We start from the raw sequence: 20,383 nt of genomic DNA on the forward strand, positions 1-20,383 counted from the left end.
ACATAACCCATTTGAATGTGTAAACAGAAGAGGGGGCACCACAGATTATCAGTATTTAGGGCCCTCACATGCCTTAATCTGGCCCTGATCTGGATCCACAAACAAGAGCAACTAATTTGTTGGATAGGTATGTTCCTACAGTGAAGATAAACAGATTGGGCTATTATGCTTGATATCTGCTATTTAAAATGTCCAACTATGGGCCCCTGCTAATTCAGAAATGAAGCCACTCCTGAAGTCCACCTTTCAGCCAAAGATTAGATAGCAGCATAAAAAAACAATAGCACACGTGAGGAACATGCTTCTTAACTTAATCATGTCTACGAGACCAAACGGGCAACACCTGCCCAAAAACAAAAACAAGAGTACAGGAAAGAACAGGAAAACTGGATGAATGGACATGAGGGATCTGGATGTAAAGGGAAAGGGGGAGAGTGCTGACACATTGCAAAGATTTCAACTAATGTCACGATACAATTCCTGTATAAATTTTTAAAGAGAAACTAAAGGTAAACTTTCACCTAAAGCACAATAAAATTTTTTAAAAAGTCCAACTAAATCCCTTGATCTGAGTCTACGCTCTTCAAACAACAGCCTGATAATAATTTGGCTTCTGTGACGGTTTAATGTTATGTGTCAACTTGGCTAGGCTATAATTCTCGGTGATTCAGCAGACACTATGTAATCACCTTAAATTTTGTGACCTAATTTGAGCAGCAAAACAGCTGAAAGGGGCGTTTCCTTGGGGGTGTGCCCCACCTCCAGTACAGAAATACATTTTCTGTCAGCTCCCTCTCCCTCTCTCAACCCTGCACTCTTCTTGTTGCCTGGCTTCCAGTCCTTGACATGTAAGCCTGCACAAGTCTTCAGTCTGCTGCCTGACTTGGAAATTCTGGATTTGCCAGCCTGTGCAACCACATGAGCTAGCAGAGATCTTCAGCCTGTCGCCTGACACAGGGATTTGAGATTTGCCAGCCACCACAACTGAGTGAACCATTTCTTCACAATTGCATGAACCATTTCCTTGAAGTAAATCTCTCTATATACAGGTAGTCCCCCACTTAAGATGGGGTTCCGTTCCAACAACCCTGTAAGTCAATTCTGATGTAAGTCGAATACCTCATTTTTTTTTTTAATTTTCATTATTATTGTCTTTCATTATCAGCATCTTTATAAATTTGATCTTTATTTGCTTTGGGGGTTGGCATAAAAATGATAACATCAGCAAATTACATGCTACAACATAGTATGTAGTACATACTACTAAAGATAAAATATACAAAAAAACTCCAGAGAATTGTTTAAGTACAGTCCATCATAACTCGAATAGGTTCCAAGTTGGGAACCACCTGTATATTTATACATATGCTTCACTAGTTTTGCTCCTCTAAAGAAGCCAGACTGAGACAACTTCCTGTGTAGATTTTCTCCAAAGAAAGGAATGTTCTTTTGAGTACCCTAATGCCACTAGCAAAATAATTTTCTTAAGAACTGAAGCTATCTCAGCTAAACGATGTATAAAACAAACGCATAATTTCAATCTTTAAGCAATTATAGTATGCAAATACAAAGCATGGAATTTTATCTTAGAAATGGCAATATAAAATACTTAAATCAAAGCAACTGTTTCCTAATAAATAATGAGATATTTAGAGCAGTGTTTACAACATGAGGGCTAAGATTGAAAGGGACCACTATTTACATTTCTCATTTTTCACATCATCTTTTCATTCTCCTTTAAAAAAAAAAAAGGTCTCATTATCTGTACCAACTTGGAAGACTCATTTCATGACTTTTAAAGTTTATCTGGTATTCATTTTACCACAGAAGAGCCTGTAACAGCATTATTCAAAATAACTTGCGGCAGTGATGGAAACATCCTTTATCTGTGCGGTACAATTTGATAGCCACTAGTCATACGAGACTATTGACCACTCGAAATGTGGCTAGTATGACTGAAGAATTTTTAGTTTTATTTAATGTTAACTAATTTAAACTAAAATAACCGCTTGTGGTTAATGGCTACCGTATTGGACAGTGCAGGCCTGGATGAGCCCTCAGGGATCATCTGTATCAACTCTTCCTTTAGAAATGAGGAAACTGAGCCCATAATCTACTGCTTACCTCTAACTCATTAACATAAAACTTCCACTGAAATTCTGGAAGCACAGAATGTGCCCATTGTTCTAAGACTCTTACCTGGAAGTAGTTGCAGTGTGCATACGAAGAGGCAGTGGGGGTGACACAACTACTCAGGGCGTCCATGTGGGTAGAAGGAGAGCAGCACTGTAGCACAGCTGGAGCAAATTCAAACACAGAACAGTCATCAGCCAAAATAAACCTCTACAGTGTTCAAGGCACTCTTCTCCTTCAACCTGGAAAGAAAATTCTAAAAGCCTGACTTTGTGGGCCTAACAAAATTATATTTTTTATACTGTTTATTATAAATATTTTATTGGTATTTGAAAACAAAAAGTAAAAAAGTAATTTTAAAAGGGTCACGTCTACTTTTCTAAGTGATTTCTTTAGCGCCTAACCATTTTGGTACCTTTCTAACCAAACGTTTATTCTTACTGAAACTGTTTATCCTATCAGAAACTATTTGAAATTCCAAAATAATTGTTTCAATCACGTTAACAATAACCATTTGGAAGGGGTGTGTTTTTAAGGGTAAAAAAAAAAAATTATTTTTATTTTTATTTTTAGTAAAGCCAGTATAAAATACTCTCTAAATGTTCCTACATGTTTATTTTAGAAAACAATGCTCCTGTGGAAATATACGCAAAAAATATTTCAGCCATTTAGATAAGCAACTAAGGATGTGGATTCTGGAGCCAGACTGCCTGGTTTTGGAGCCCAGCTCCACTGTTTAATAGCTGTGTAAACTTTAGCAAAGTTATATAATCTTTGTTCCTTAGTTTCCACAACCTATTAAATTGTGATAATAATATAGCTGTGGTGAGACATAAGTGAGTTAATATGCAAAAGCACTTAGAATAGTGCTGGCATACAGTAGGCAATCAATAAATGTTAGCTGCTATTATTATAACTAAAGAAATATATTTTCCAAACATTCTATTTATAGTTACAACACCATGAAAACACTGAACTCTTTGTCCTGGAATAGTTATACTTACAGACACAGTCCTAATAATATGTTGCATCTTCTCTCTCCAGAGAGAGACTCTTCTGAACAAATGAGAATCAATTACAACATCACACCTTTGGATTAAACAGAGGATAATATTTACAGTAGTGGGTGCTTTACGTATATCATCTCATTTAATCCAAACAATAATTTTATGAGGTATTAACGTGCTTTACAAAATGAGGACACTAAAACTCCAAAATGTTAAGTAAGTTGCTGAAGGTCACAAAGATGGTAATAAGTAACAGAGCCGGTAATCAAACTCCAAAGCACATGCTTTTTACCACAATGTTTCCCTCAGCTTTTCCTTCTTCCTGAAACGCAACATTTTTATTTTACTGGAACTCCACTCACTGAGTATTTTTAAGGGTGTCTTTATTAGATGATGGCAACTTTCCCTGTTTATGCCACATTTTTCTTACTTTGAATATGCTAATAAAATTACTAAATCACATATTCCTTAATCTTTGAAGTAAATGAGCCTAAGGATTAAAAACATTCATTGAAATGCTTCCCTATTTTTGCATTATTCACTGTTGATTTTTAAAATGTCAAAGGTTCATAAAGATAGAATAGAAATAAATATTTCTCATTATGTTGTGTGCAATTTAAGGTATTAAATTTTACACATAAAAATTGTAATAAAGGACAGAATTTCAGTCAGACTTAAACATAAGGGTTGATGTTTTCTGAATGACATCATTTTTAACAATTCCAATAATTTAAAAAGCCAGCTATTACTAACACTGCCACAAATTCAAGTTGTTTTCACTTCCACTACAGGTTAGACAAACAGGTTCTTACATGTTATCCTTTGAAGGTAATTCAAATATAAAATATTTTGGAATTTGAATTTGGTTTCTTAGGATATTTGAAAATATAAATATTCTAGGAAATACGCTGAATCCAAAAAATCAAAATACTGCAGAGAAGTCTGCAGGATTTGTTAAAAGTCTGGAAAAAACAGGGGCTTTTTTCTATAGCTACACATTGAAAACCCTAAGGAGCACACTTCTACTCTGACTCACATGGGGTTACTGTGAGTAGGAATCAACTCAGTGGCAACTGATTTTTATATTAATAGCTAAGGAAACTACAGTTTTTGCTCAGTCAAACCTAGCCCTCTGGTGGCAGGAAAAAACTGAGTCAGGAGCTGTAGGTTTTCATCCCATCAGAGTACCATAAAAGCTGTATTTTGTTATAAATAAATCAATAAAAAGCGGTAGCTTTATTTTTGTTATTGCTATGTTCTGATGTCATTGGTCATACATTTTGAATAGTCATTAAATGTATTTTAAAATGAAATCCCTGGAAAAATCACGGAACTAGAATATATAGTATGGGATACGTTAATAGTTGAGAGCTGATTTGGTAGCTAAGGAATTGCAAAATGGTGAATGTCCTTTAAAGTATCCAGTAACAAATGAAAAGTAGGAAGTGCCTGTATGAAGCAAAGGAGGACTTTTACACATTATAATCCAAAAAGATTCCTGCGTAATTTCCTTACCACTGCAGTCCTACTTTTACATAGTCAACAAAATAGAACAAAGCAAGGTAAGTTTCAGTAAGTTTACTGAATAGAAGACCTAGCTATAGAAATGTAACTATGTCCTTGGTATATGACAAACATACTAGTGTGTTACGGAAGTATTGTGAAAGCACAAATATGTAAAGAAAACTGAGTTTATCACTATTTCCTAGGGCACATTTATCTGCATAAAGATCTTTCCATGTACCCCTGAAGGCAGTGTCCACTTGAGGTATTAAAGTGCATGAAGAAGGAAAAACTAGAAATAATGGACAGAATTCTACTTCAGATATAAATACAAGGGTTGATGATATCTCCTTTAAAAAATAATTCTAGTAAGAAAAAAAAAAAGCCAGGCATTACTTAAAAATCAAGTTTAAATGTAAAAACTATCATTCCCATTGTAAGTTAGACAAATAGGTTCACACACTTTATCCTATGGGGGTAATTAGAATGTTTTAGATTTGAATGTATCCCAGAATAATGCAGTGCCAACGATGAGAAAATATCCAATAATATAAAAATAAATGGCGCCAAAAGGGAAAACATCATAATAGTAGCTTGAATTTCAAGATAAGTTACTATATATAGCAACTAGAACTCCAACATCTCCTCATTGATGATGAGGTAAGTGTAACTGTGCTTTCGCTCAGTTTCTTTTGACAAGTAAAGAGAACTTCCTGGTGTATCTATTTCCAAGTCTCTCTCTTCCATAACAACAAAAATCAAACCTTTTTAGAGAAACTGAAAGTACAAGGTACCTGAGCACAAGAGTAATAACATCAAAGAGCTCCTAGAACTCCAGATGCTATCTTTATGTCCTGTAGAGCCAGAAGCCTAAAAATCAAACCTCTAGAATTTAAATGTACTTTAAACAATGATAAGCAACTCTCTTTGCCCAAGGGTCAATTCAGAACGATTTTAAATAATAATAATAAAAAACCAAACCCCCTGCCAAGGAGTCGATACCGACTCATAGCAACCCTATAGCACAGAGTAGAACTGACCCATAGGGTTTCCAAGGCTGTAAATCTTTACAGAAGCAGGCTGCCACATCTTCCTCCTGCAGAGCAGCTGATGGGTTCGAACTGCTGACCTTTCAGTTAGCAGCCGAGCGCTTTAACCACTGCACAACTAGGGATCCTTCCAAATAATAATTGTATATTTTTCAAAAAACAAATAAAAATACATGTGTACCTTGGGGGAAAGTACATCTTCTTATAAACTGTCATGTGCTGTGGAGTCAATTCCAACTCATAGCAACCTTTTGGTTAGCAGCCTGAGCTCTTAACCACTTTGCCACCAGGGCTCCTCTTATCCTCTTATAAACTACTAGTCATTAAAGTGTTAATATTTAGGCTCATTTGAAAAATAGCCTTTTAAATATTTAATCCTTTTCATGCAAATAGTGCTTTTAATTTTACAAAGACTACTTACATACATTAATTCATTTAATCCTTTACTGGAACTATCATCCCCGCTTTATAGAAAGGGATACTGAGGCTCAGTGATGTGAAATAATCCACTAACGGGACTAGAATTAGTTGATTCCTTTCAATATTTACTAAGGGCCCATTGTAGTCAAGCACTGAGCTAGGTGTAGGGCGATATCGTTAGGTGCCGTGGAGTTGGTTTCGACTCATAGCAACCCTATGTACGAGAGAATGAAACACAGCCCCGTCCTGTGCCATCTTCATCATTGTTGTTATACTTGAGCATAGTTGCCAAAAATGTGTCAATCCATCTCACTGAGGGTCTTCCTCTTTTTCACTGACCCTCTACTTTACCAAGCATGATGTCCTTTTCCAGGGACTGGTCCCTTCTGATAAGATGTCTAAAAAATGTTAGATGAAGTCTCGCCATCCTTGCTTCTAAGGAGCATTCTGGCTGTACTTCTTCCAAGATAGATCTGTTTGTTCTTTTGGCAGTCCATGGTATATTCAGTATTCTTTGCCAACACCATAATTCAAAGACATCAATTCTTCTTGGGTCTCCCTTATTCACTGCCCAGCCTTTGTATGCATATGAGGCAACTGAAAATACCACAGCTTGGGTCAGGTGTACCTCAGTCTTCTAGGTGACATCTTTGCTTTTCAACACTTTAAAGAGGCCTTTTGCAGATCTGCCCAATGCAATGTGTGGTTTGATTTTTTGACTGCTGCTTCCATGGGGTATTGATTGTGGATCCAAGTAAAATGAAATCCTGACAACTTCAATCTCTTCTCTGTTTATCACCACGTTGCTTATTGGTACAGTTGAAGTGTATGTTCATGTACACGAACTTTATGCTGAAGTGTAATTCATACTGAAGACCACAGTCTGATCTTCATCAGTGCTGCAAGTCCGCTTCACTTTCAGAAAGCAAGGTTGTGTCATCTGCATAACGCAGGTTGTTAATGAGTCCTCCTCCAAACTTAATGCCCCGTTCTTCTTCATACAGTCCAGTTTCTTGGATTATTTGCACGGCATACAGATTGAGTAAGTATCCTGAAAGGATACAACCCTGACGCAAATCTTTCCTGATTTTAAACCACACAGTTTCAAACAACTGCCTCTTGGTCTACGTACAGGTTCCTCATGAGCACAATTAAGTTTTCTGGAATTCCCATTCCTTGCAATGTTATCAATAATTTGGTATGATCCACACAGTCAAATGCCTTTGCATAGTCAGTAAATAACATAGGTAAAGATCTTTGTGGTATTCTCTGCTTTTAGCCAGGATCCATCTGACATCCATCTGATCCCTTGTTCCACGTCCTCTTCTGAATCCAGCTTCAATTTCTGGCAGTTCCCTGTCAATGTACTGCTGCAACTGCTTTTGAATGATCTTCAGCAAAATTTTACTTGTGTGTGATATAACTGATACTGTTCAATAATTTCTGCATTTGGTAGGAGTATATAGAGATGAATCATAGGCAGCCCCACTCGCCAAAGCCCCCAAACTGAACCTCTCACTCCAGCAGTTTGAGTATGTTTTCTCTGCTTGCTAGAGTGAGTCACTAACCCAGGGCAGCCCCAATACCACCATCATAAAAGGGTAGATTCCTTCCGCTAGTCTCTGTTGTGTACATTATTTGGGAGTACCTAACTCTACAAAAGAGAAATACCAGAAGACTCTCTCAAAAGGAAAATAAAACAAAAAACTCTGTATGAGAAGCACGCAGCAGAACTCAGTGGCCAAAGAACCAACTCTTGAGTCAGATTACCTGGGTTTGTTTCCCAGCTGTGCCTCTTACTAGTTGTACCTCGGTTTTCTCACCTGTAAAATGAGGATAATTATACTACCTATCTTGTAAGATGGTTTTGAGGATTAAATGAATTAATATTTGGATATTACTCAAAACAATGCCTGGACATACTTCCATGCTATATAAGGATGTGTTAAGTTAAAGAAAATATGAGATACAAGGCAGCTTATCACTGCTTTGAGCTTAAAACTTAACTTTGAAAAAGGACAATGTTGACTTTGAGTCATTATTATAGCATTAGTCAAAGGAAAATAATTCTTCAATCTCTCTCTATAAAATATAAATACATGAATGTCACTATATATGTTCAAATACATAGTAGAAAATGAGCAAAATAAAAATATCTAAAATGAAGTTTTTTAATAAAAGAGAAAAATTAAATTATGGTGGGACACTGTGAAGATACGAGAGAAAAAAACTGAAAGACAGAGCAAGAATAAAAAGAATCAACTAATACTGGCTGTACGACACTGTCTTTGAAGGAGTGATAAGAACGGAAAAAATGTAAACGAGGTTGGCAAGAAAAACAGCTGTTTCAAGGGAAGAACAACAAATACAAGAAATGATTCTGATGAGTCATTTTACGAGTAAGTCTGAGGACAATTTTCTAGTCTCAGTGTCTGGATTTACTAGAAAAACTAATAATTTATGAAATATTACAAAATTGAAAATGTACTGGTTATACTATTTGAAGACCAGATCCAAGTTTATTTTTCACACAACTAATTTTTTAATGAAGTTAGGTGTTGTTTTTTATTAAAATTTGATCCAAACTTCAAATTACATAGTTCATTTTGAAAGGGCTCAAGTATGACCATGGTTCTAAAATTCGTCACTTCATTTATGATTTACAGAGCTGGATTTGGGAGTGATTTTTATCCTGCCTCTGAGAATAATATTCTATTTATCTTTGGGAAAGTCATTTGTCGTGTTCTTCATAAGAAGCACTCACTAAGTATTGGTAAAATTGCTCTCTACTTTTTGTTTCCTTTACCTATAATTTGGAGGAACTAAGTACTTGTTCAGCACTTTTATGATGTTTTCTTTTCCACTGCAGGTCTTTTATATTTAACGACACAACTTTCCATTTACATAGTACTTTAGAATGTTAAAAGTAGTTTTGCCTACATTATATCATAGAACTACCCTAGGTCATCATGAGGTCATGAAGTTTCTCATTCTCATGATCTCAGAAACTTTATAGTCATATTCCTTCTAAAGAGGACAGACAAAACAATCAGATAACACAAGATTCTTTTTGTGTGCATTGTACACTATCAAAACATCAGCAGCACTTACTTGCTCTGTTTGATGTCTCCTTCCTAGTCTTTACCTTGAACTCTTGGAAACAATTTTCAGTTTATAAATTCATATCCAAGATAACATAAAATATTTTAAAATAACATACCCTAATTTATAATAATTTAACAAATGGTTAATATTTTTATAATGAATAATATTATTTGTAGTGGTTTTTGGTAAATAATACACATAAGTGGTTCTCAAAATTAACAACTAGGTGTTTCTAAAAGGATTGTCTGGAACTTGGAACACACTTTCCCATAAAAACATCACACAGTCTGGTTTGGCTCCTAGGCCAGACTACAGACATCTGTACCTTAGGTATAGGACTAATAGTAATACAGAACCTAACCATCATATCTAGATGATCAAGATTTTCCAGAGGAAAACACCTCCAAACTGGAAGACCAAAACACACTTCTCCATCTCCCTCTCAAATTTCAACTCCCCAGAAGCTTTGAGTCTTTAGTAGTTTGAGGGGGGGGATTAGAATGCGGGTTAGAAAAGGAAAGAGAAACAATTATCAGCAAAAGGACAGGAAGTGGGAGAATTATCCAGTTGATGGGCTACAGAATGTAAAGCAAGTATAAGAAAGAGACTTTCTATACATTCTACGCATACATAAAATGCAGCTAAAATTATAATCTAGATAGCAATGTCTACTGTGTTTATTAAGGATTGAATTAAATTCCCCAGTAATAAAAATATAACCCAATTTGTTCCTATACTAAGATATATTTATATATCTATTTATAAACACACAATTATTCATCTTTTATTTTTGAAGACACCAAAATGTTTTTGCTTGTTGAAGTAGCTGAAGACTTGAAAAAATTTTGGGCCTCAGCTTTTTTCTATGTAAGAAAGTTAAAAAATTTTTGTTTTTAAAATTTTTCTAACAGGCAAAATGGTAAAATATGCTAAATTATCCTTACTTCATATAATTCCCTCCCTCTTTACCTTCTTAACTGCAATCACCAAAAGAGCAGCAGGTCTAAAAACCTATAAAACCCAATGTAGTTTAAACCTTGGTTTTATTATTTTAACATTGTTAAACTTAAACATTTTAGAAAAATAAAGCAGTTACTATATTTAGGTAAAAAAAAAGTTGGATATTATAGCTAGAAAATAGTGAGTCTGATTACGAATGTAACAGTCACCAGATTTACAACTTTTAAAGGAAACAAATTATTTCATTCTCTTAACTAATTTACATTCCATACACTTATGTTAGCTGTTGGTTTAGTCCTTCCTGGGTGAAACGGCCCAGCAAAAAAACCTCCAGCGGTTGCTTCTAGATTGAATATCAGAAAATTAAAGCTCCTAGATTCTTAATTTATAGGGCAAAGGAATACCCCCCTTCTTCTTTGTCTGGTCTTTTCTAAAACACTTCGCAAGGACTTCCATTGCCCCATTTCATCACTCTGTGTAAAGTATAAACCAACTGCCATGGAGTCAATTCCAACTCATAGTGACCCTATAGGACAGAGTAGAACTGCTCCATAGGGTTTCCAAGGAGCAGCTGGTGGACTGGAACTGCTGACCTCTTGGTTAGCAGCCGTTCCTCACCATAGCTCTTAACTGCTGCACCATCAGGGCTCTGTGTATACTATATAATAAAACACACACCATTGTTATAGTGTTTCTGCAAAATAGAAAATACATTTGAATGAAATGATCTATTATTTTGCTAAAAGTTACAAAAATATATATACATTTTTTTTCCCAAGAAGCTAAACAGATGGTGAGTTATCGTAAGGATTCCCAGGTAGTGGCTTGGGATCACCATACATCCTCAATGCCCTTGGTTGATCTCCACGTCAGTTGTCATTGTCAAGTTCTCCCTCTCTCTGCCACTCCCCAGCTCTTAGTTGGCTGGGATTAATACTGCAGGGATTCCACTGTCAGCCCACACCACCACATTTTTACTAAAGAATAAAATTCAGTATTGAGAGATGGAGAGTGTATGTTTTTATTAAACTTCATTACTGAGATACTAAAATGACTTTATCATGAGGTAGTTTACCTATAATACAATCCTACTGCACCAAAGGCAGAGTTATAGCAAGGTTCCAGTATACTACATCTTAATTTCACTCCTAGGACACATTCTGAGGACACAAAAGTTTCACTAAAAATGTACATCTTTATGCATAAACGGAATTGTCACAGTCCTTTAGAACACAATGAAATTTTATATATGTCCTGATGTGAAAACTCTGACATTTCTTAGGTGTATATTCCTACTATTTGTGTTTAAGCATACAGAGATTAAAGTACATTTAAAATATAAACATACTTATAGAAAAATAACATAATATAAGCCACTTAATTTGAATTTCTCATACCTGTTGGATAGTAGGCTTGGGAGTACTGCGCTGAGGGTGTGTAGTTACTGTATTTTTGGGAGGAGCTGACCATTGTTTGAGGACCTTGCTGAACATGTACTGATGTGGCGCTGGGCTGGAGCGTATAGGTAACCTCAGTTGGAAATCTCTGCAGTACAGGAAATGGAACCCCTTTATCTGAAAAAGTGGGAGATGTCTCCACTTGTCCTGGGTGCATTCCAAGGGAGTTCTGCCATGTTCTAGGAGGAATCGGGGTCCGATCTAAACCTTTCAGAGGGAAAGTACTGTGGTTGTGGGATGAAGTTGATACGTAGGAGTAAGGAGACAAACTATCTCGCCGGAATGACCGGTGAAATTGTCCTACAGCCACTGGTCCTGCATAAAAGAGGAAGAGATCATTTACTAATTTTACAATATACCAACATAGTAAACCAAAGATCGGGAAATGCATGCCTCTTCATGTAGCAGTAAGGTGAGTTGCCAGCTACTTTTAACACAAGTTTAGTTCTGGTAAAATAAATTCAGAATCTGGAATATGAGATTATATTTATTGGCAAACTAATGCTGAAAAAAATAATCAAATAAACTTTAATTCTTTGGTTCTCAATATGCCTGCCATAAGAGACAAAGTGGCCAAACTCTTTAACAACCAGCCTTAAATCAAATATTCAAGGTTAAAAATCATTTATAGATGATTCAGCCATCTTACCTTCTACCCCAATTGAAAAAAAAAAAAAAAAGACTGCCCCAAATTTCCCAACATGAAAGGTATTCCCTAAAAGCTTGAGAAATTCCATTCAGCCTCCTAGAACAAACTTAATAGTAGAAATGAAAATAAGCTCTGGACCATATCCATAAATGTGTGGAACAAATGAGAATTATAACAAAAACAAACAAAATTTAATATTCTTTGCTTTCAATTTTTTTTTTTTTTTTTTTTATTATAATCTATATAGAAGTCAGGCTTGAAAGCTTTGACTTTAGTTCTCTACTTCATTCCTTTAATTAATCAGCAAGTTTCCAAGGCCTTTGGTTTTTCTCCAGAGTATCTGTAGTAATGTCGTTTCCCAGCTATCAATGGTTCTCAAACACACATCTGAATTCCCTGAAGAGTTTGTTACAAACCCGCACGGCCCAGCCCAGGGGTTTTGGTATTTGCTTTCTCTTACCTAGCAAGATAGAAAGGAATAAAAAGTGAAGATAAGGAAAAGAGAAAAGGCAACATTATGTAATGAGGAAAGAGGAAATACAAATGTAGCAGCCTGAACTTATTTTATAGACTGATTCTTGAACATAAAGCTAGCCTAATTTAGTCCTAGGGAGAGCTTTACATATTAAATTATATAGTTCACAAATTCCTTTCAATTTATTTTATTAAAATAATCTGTAAAATGGAAAGGAAAAAAAAACTAATCTGCTATTCAAGTGTTAAACTACATGTTGAAAGATGGCACTCAATATATTTATCTACTTTTCCAAATATTTAGACTGTAAACCCATTCAACATGTTCCACATCTCTCATTCTATTTCTATTATGTTTAATTTCCTTTAAAGAATAAAGTACTAATGCCAAAAAATAAACAATACATACATACATACTACACAAACTCTGGAGCTCCGCAAATCAAGAGCTTTAAATCTAATGGGGGAAAAAAACCCTAGTTCAAAAGAGTGACTCTGTTTAAATGATATACCTCCTGAAACTACTTTTCCTTTTTTCCTTTAAAGTGTACCAAAAAAGTTATTACTTCACTAGCAGTAATTCCATATACACATACACTTTGAACCCACAATTCAAATTATCACAATCCTTTGTTTTAAGATCTAAAGAAACTTTTTTTGTTCTTCATAATAGGTGTTTCTGAGAGTCCAAACCTACCCACTACTTGACTTTTCCTTGGAAGCTCACATACTGAAACTATATATTGCCTACAGTGACCAATAGCTAACAAATTCTTCTGTTTGCTTTAGGGATAAGCTGTTGGCTGATGAATTTTCAGACTGTCAATAACTTAAGCAGATAGTTAAAGAATTCTCTATCTTGATTTCTCAAATTCTGGGTTAGATCTCAATTAAAATATAAATTTTACTTCTATCATGATAATTAAGCTGAATGGTGATCAGTTATCTACATTATTTTCAAAGTTGCTAATATAACACTGTCAGGAATAGAAGATGTTCCTTTAAGTTGTTTGTTTTTTTAAAAATAAAGAACTCTTTAAAATGTTCAGCTTTTATTTATTCTTCTGCTAAGAGTTACCCCATAGGGTTCTATTCTGACCAACTTTACAGAACACGACCTTTACGTCATCTTCTGAACATCTTTAAGGTATATTTGGCAAAGCGTGAATCCAGAATTCTGGAAAAGCAGCATGGATTTCTGTTTTTAAAGATTCTATATTCCTTCTATGTAAGTGAGTCTGAGCTAATCAAGCTCCAGGAAAGAATCTCAAAATCTGCCTCCTAAAGAGTGAGGCATCACGGAAGGTAGATTATCTACTCCTCAGACTTGTTACTTAGAAAGTTTTAGCAAGTATCTTAAAATAAATTGCCCACAGCAAAAGTGGGCAAACAAAAAAAGGGAAAACATGATGTGATTTTTGTATATCTTATCAAGCATACTCCTAGGAAGGTAAACAGGACCGTTGGCTCAATGGATTTAAAACAGAGGATTCTACCGTAAAAGAGATAAAGGGATTAAAACAAACTGATGTAGAACACAGAAAATAAAGAGACTAAGAAGTAGCAGTGTAGTCAGACATATAACAAGGAAAAATTCAAGTAGAATAAAAATTAGGTGAGGAAAAAACAAAAGAACCAAGGACTCAGAACACAGAATGAGGGCAAAACAAAGTTGTGCCAATATTCTTGAACTTACAACAGGATTATATTCCACATGAGCCAGTAAGGAGTCAGAATCAACTCAACAGCAACAGGTTTTGAGCCAGTAACACAATTCTCTAGGGAACCAAGTAAAGGAAATGGATGAAAACTATAGTAATCTAGGTATACATGAATTGATGTATTACCTATGCTGAAGAAGTATAAATTAAATGTATGTTTTTCAACAAATTAGTAATCTTTAAAATGTTGACCAACTGAACTATAAATGAAGAAAATCGTCTCCTAAACAGCCCCCATATTTCTTCAATTAAAACTTACTGTAGAATACAAGTCAGTTTATGATAGATTAGGGGAAAAAAAGGTGATCAAGAGTTGGTTTTACTAAGAGCCCAAGAGACAGAAAGGGCCACATGAACCAGAGATCTACATCATTCTGAGACCAGAAGAACTAGTTGGTGCCCGGCCACAATTGACGACTGCCCTGACAGGGAGCACAACAGAGAACCCCTGAGGGAGCAGGAGATTAGTGGGATGCAGACCCCAAATTCGCATAAAAAGACCATACTTAATGGTCTGACTGAGACTAGAGGAATCCTGGCGGTCACGGTCCCCAAACCTTCTGTTGGCACAGGACAGGAACTATCCCCAAAGACAACTCATCAGACATGAAAGGGACTGGACAGTGGGTAGGTGAGAGATGCTGATGAAGAGTGAGCTAATTATATCAAGTGGTCACTTGAGACTGTGTTGGCATCTCTTGTCTGCTGGGGGGATGGGAGGATAGAGAGAGATGGAAGCTGGCAAAATTGTCACGAAAGGAGAGACTGGAAGGGCTGACTCATTAGGGGGAGAGCAAGTGGGAGTATGGAGTAAGGTGTATATAAACTTATATGTGACAGTCTGACTTGATTTGTAAACGTTCACTTGAAGCTCAATAAAATTAAAAAGTAAAAAAAAAAAAGAATGAGATATATATATATATGTATGTACTTACATAAGAAAAGCTCCAAAAGGTATTGTTAATTGATAAAAGCAAGTTGCAAAACAATTCCATTTAAGAAAACAATATATATGTCCCTATATATGAGCTAATAGTGGGACTTGGGGGTGTTGGGGGAGTCCCTGGGTGGTGCAGATGATTAACATGCTTGGCTACTAACTGAAAAAGTTGGCAGTTCAAGGCCACACAGAGGAGCTTCAGAAGAAAGGCCTGGGAATGTACTTTAAAAAAATGAGCTATTGAAAACCAATGGTTGAAGGTCAACACACAATGCAGGGGATGTCAGCACAACTGAACTAAAAGCTCAGAAGTTTCCTGAATACAACCAAACACTTTGAGGGACAGAGTGGCAGGAGTGGGGGTTTGGAGGCCATGGTTTCAGGGGACATCTAGATCAATTGGTATAAAAAAGTGTATTAAAACTTTCTGCACCCCTCTTTGGTGAGTGGCGTCTGGGATCTTAAAAGCTAGCAAGTGGCCATTTAAGATGCATCAATTAGTCTCAACCCACCTAGAGCAAAGGAGAATGAAGAACACCAAAGACACAAGGAAAATATTAGCCCAAGAGACAGAAAGGGCCACATATACCAGAGACTCCATCAGCCTGAGACCAGAAGAACTAGATGTTGCCTGGCTACCACCAATGACTGCCCTGACAGGGAACACAACAGAGAGTCTCTGATGGAGCAGGAGAAAAGTGGGGTGCAGAACTCAAATTCTAGTAAAAAGACCAGACTCAATGGTCTGACCGAGACTGGAAGGACCCCAGAGGACATGGCCCTCAGACTCTCTGTTAACCCCAAACTAAAATCATTCCTGAAGCCAACTCTTCAGACAAAGTTAGACTGGACTATAAGACAAAATGATACTGGTGAGGAGTGTGCTTCTTAGCTCAAGTAGACAGCTGAGACTATGTGGGCAACTCCTGTCCGGAGGCGAGATGAGAAGGCAGAGGGGGACAGGAGCTGGTTGAATGGACACGGAAAATACAGGGTACAGAGGAGGAGTGTGCTGTCACATTATAGAGAGAGCAACTAGGGTCACATAACAATGTGTGTATAAGTTTTTGTATGAGAAACTGACCTGAATTGTAAACTCTCACTTAAATAACAATAAAAAAGAAAGAAAACCAAAAAAAAAAAAAAGAGTTGGTTTTACAGACTGCCCTGACACGGAACTCAACAGAGAAACCCTGAGGGAGCAGGAGAGCAGTGGGATGCAGACCCCAAATTCTCATAAAAAGACCAGACTTAATGGTGAGACTGGGACTAGCAGAACCCCGGAGGCCATGGACCCCAGACCTTCTGTTACCCCAGGGCAGGAACCATTCCCAAGGCCAACTCTTCAGACAGGGATTGGACTTGAACAGGGGACGGAAAATGAGACTGGTGAAGAACAAGCTTCTTGGATGAAGTCGACACATGAGACTCTGTTGGCATCTCCTGTTGGGAGGGGAGATGAGAGGGCAAAGGTGTCCAGAAGCTACCCAAATGTACACGAGGAGAGAGAGGGGAGGGAAGTACTGTGCCATCTCATCAGAGGGAGTGCAATTAAGAGTGTACAGCAAGGTGTACATAAATTTTTGTATGACAGACTGACCTGATTTGTAAACTTTCACTTAAAGCACAAAAAAAAAAAAAAAAAAAAGTTGGTTTTACAGACTTATTGACTTACTCGGAATCCTGTCAACTAAAACTTCCCTGTCTTTGTCATATGAACTGTGGTGAGGCCACACCTCCTTCATCAGTGCTTACTGAATTCTAAAACATTAGGGCCAGTTAAGAAAACTGAGGCCCAGAAAGGGGAAATAATTTGCTAATTGTCACACAGCTAAATATTGGCAGCCAAACTGTTGAAACTAAAATAGGCAGGAGAGAGACTGGTACAGAAATATTTTTTTTCACCTCTGGAAAACAAGATTTAAATTTGCATAATCATTAACTTTACCAGTCTCTGGTTCTCACTAGTCCTTTGAGATACCCATTTTGTTTGATGTGGGCTCCAAAATATGTTTGGGCAACACGCGTGATAAAATGTTTAACACCACACCGACCTTACACACTACAAGTTTTAATAACCTTCAGTGACCTAATTCATTCAAAACTATGCTTCTTGTTGTGTTTTAATCATCCTATCATCATTTGTACTTTCCATATGCTTAAGTATTAATTTAACATAATATGGCATTCACATTAAACATTAACATAATTTCAAAACAGAAAAAGTTGGTTTTAATGTATGTATGCTTGTTTATTTGTTTACTTAAAGTGGTTATCCCACTTTTCCCAATGCCAGCTAAGAACACATTTTCCAGTCTTTTTTCCTTATGCTCACCAGATATACAACCTGGAAAAAAAAACATTCAACTCAGTCTGCCAAAAGTATGCCATGTTATTGTCTCTGTTGCCCTTCCTCATTTGATTTCCCCACTAAAATCAATGGCTATACCATGGAAGTGGCTTAATATTCCTTTAGAATTCCTTTAGAACATTCTTATGCCACTGCTGTTTTTCCAACTTGTTACTAGAACTCTAAGGTAGCTGCTTATCTTCTGAACTCCACAAACATCCAACCTCATCCCTTATCTTCTAAATTCCAAATGAAGAAAGTACTATCACATTCATAACCCTGAGCCTAGGTTAAATTGAACATAGTGTTACTTTTATTTATAAATTTGAAAATAACTCAAAAATAACCCATAGTTCTTCACATTAAGTCCATGTTAACATGCTGAAAATATTCCTATTTACTCTCCTAGCTGAAGGTAAAGACTTAAATCTTATTATGATGTTCCACTGTTTTCTTGGTATACCTCTTCATTTCACTGACTCCTTAAACAGAGAAAGTGAATATTGCTTCCCTCACCTTCCTGACAAAGGGGGAAGGCATCAGAAATCAAGTTTATAAAATAATTTACTATCACAAAGGACTTCTGAATTTTTAGCAAATACAGATTTATACATACAAAGTTCTTCAATACTGGGAGATTGTAGCCAATGGTGAAAAAAATCAAAGGCTGTAAATATGAGCTTTCTAAAATTATTTTAAAAATAAAACTTGACAGCTGTAAAGGAAACCATTTTGTCTCTGTCTAACTGCCACACCTTAAATAAGCATCAAACTCTAGCTACACTGAAGAAATGTTTAGCCAATTCACTCTATTTGGGAACACTATCTCCTAAACATATTTTTGACCATAAGATACATAACCAATGTCTACCATTCGATACATTACTTGGACGCATAAGTAAGATTATTGACATAACACTTCTTCCAAAATTTCTTATCTGTGTTAATTGGTGGAAGGTGGCTTGTCTCTTCAGGGACAAACGTCCCCTCAAGTTAACTTGTCCACTTTCCCCTGGTTGGTACGAATGTTCTAAGTTTTCTTGGCTGTGACTCTGTTCCTTCCACCTTGACCTTCACCATATTCTTACCCCTGTATAGTAACTGTTCTGCTTCAACAAAGAGCTAGATGTTTACAGTCGAGAGACTTAGTCTCAAGAAGGTAAATATCTATGGAGGTTTGGAAGTAAGTAAATTCTTGGGGTTCAAGAGAGATCCAGTAGAAAAAAAGCCTAAAGCAGAGGTCCTTTTGGCTGCTAGTGGACAAAGAAGGGTCTGAAGGCCTACGGACTCTTTCCAGAAGAGGTACTGGCAGAAAGGGCTGACAGTAGTCAGAATGATGGAGGTGATGTGACCTAAAGTCTCAAGAAACCCAGCAGAAAGTGGACAGAGCCCACTTTAGATCCTGGGTATATTTTGGGTACCTCAAGACCGAGGATGTGCGGAAACGCCCTTTGAAGTGGCGGTTGCTCCTCGATTCCGCCCTCTGTGCTCCGACCATGGTGAAGGACGTGACCTGGGAGGCGGCCCGGACTCACCGTGCGGCTCCGGCCGGGGGCCCGCGGGGGCTGGGGGCGGCGGTTCCTGGTGCTGCAGCGGGGAGGTGGAGGCAGAGGCCGAGGCGGAGGCCGACGTGATGAGGAGCCTCTGGAAGCGGTTGGGCGGGCGGCAGGGCACCTCCAGGCCGGCCGCCAGCTTGGCCTTGTTGGCGCTGGTGAGCCTCTTGAGGTGCACGAGCAGCTGCGGCTGGTCGCGGCGGAAGTGCGGGCTGTGGAAGTGGTGGAGCGGCCCGTCGCCCGCCGGCCCGCCGCCTCCAGGCCCGGGCCCAGGGCCCGCCGCGCCCGGCCCACCCAGCACCACCTTGCGGAAACCGTAGAGGTTGAGCTGGCGGATGAAGCTAGTGAAGTTGGTCGTTTTGAAGAGCTCGGGCTCAGGCCCGGCGCCTCCGACGCCGCCGGCCCCACCGCCGCTCCCGGCTCCCGCCCCGGGCGGGCTGAGCAGCTCGGCCTCGAAGAGCGGCTGGTCGATCAGCAGCCCCTCGCCGCGGCCGTCCCAGCGGATGGAGCGGTACCGGGGGCTGTTCACCAACCGCCACAGCTTGGCGGGGAAGTTATTGGGGTTGATGGGGGTAGAGAGCAGCGCCTCCTCCATCGCCCCCGCCCGGGCCCTGGGCCTCGCCCTGCCGAGCCTGGCTCTCCCACCCCGTTCTCGATCCCCCCGGCCTTCGCTTCGCCCTGCCCCCTCCCGCCAGCGCCTGGCCGCCGCCGACCCCGGGAACCGTTGGCGCACGAGCGCCGCCGCGCCATGCAGCGCGGCCAATGGGGCCTCGAGTTCCTGCCGCGCAGCCGGGACGCGGCGCGAGGCGTCCCTCCCCCTCCGCGGCGGCGCGTAACCCGAAGGCCTGCAGGCCGGGGCCGCCCACGCCTGCGCCACCCCGCCCCGTGGGGCAGCCTGGGCCTCGGGAGAGAACAGTCACAGGACCCCGGTGTCCTAAAACCGCCGGCCTCGGGGTTGGGAGTTGATGCCCGCCAGGTACTTTTTAAGTCCTGCAAGAAATAAGTCCAATTATCCACCATGAAATACTAAGATTCTTGTATTTCGGCACAACCAGGGTGTGG

The 20,383-nt window shown here is 38.5% G+C and overlaps 1 protein-coding gene across 5 annotated transcripts in view; it reads right to left on the reverse strand.

The window, feature by feature from the left end:
* Positions 1 to 19,916, reverse strand: part of HSF5 (heat shock transcription factor 5) — a 58,420-nt gene extending 38,504 nt beyond the window's left edge. For 2 of the 5 annotated variants that reach the window (XR_010318371.1, XR_010318368.1), the window contains exon 1: positions 2,200 to 11,568. Coding sequence is in view for 1 of the 5 variants with exons in the window: in XM_003414377.3 (XP_003414425.2) it covers positions 2,200 to 2,297; positions 11,575 to 11,949; positions 19,304 to 19,916 (1,086 nt within the window). In the remaining 4 variants the exon portion in view is untranslated. The other 3 variants (XM_003414377.3, XR_010318369.1, XR_010318370.1) reach the window with 3 other exon arrangements.
* Between the last annotated feature and the right edge of the window lie 467 nt (positions 19,917 to 20,383).

Source organism: Loxodonta africana, chromosome 18 (assembly GCF_030014295.1).
Source record: "Loxodonta africana isolate mLoxAfr1 chromosome 18, mLoxAfr1.hap2, whole genome shotgun sequence".
Taxonomy (NCBI): domain Eukaryota; kingdom Metazoa; phylum Chordata; class Mammalia; order Proboscidea; family Elephantidae; genus Loxodonta; species Loxodonta africana.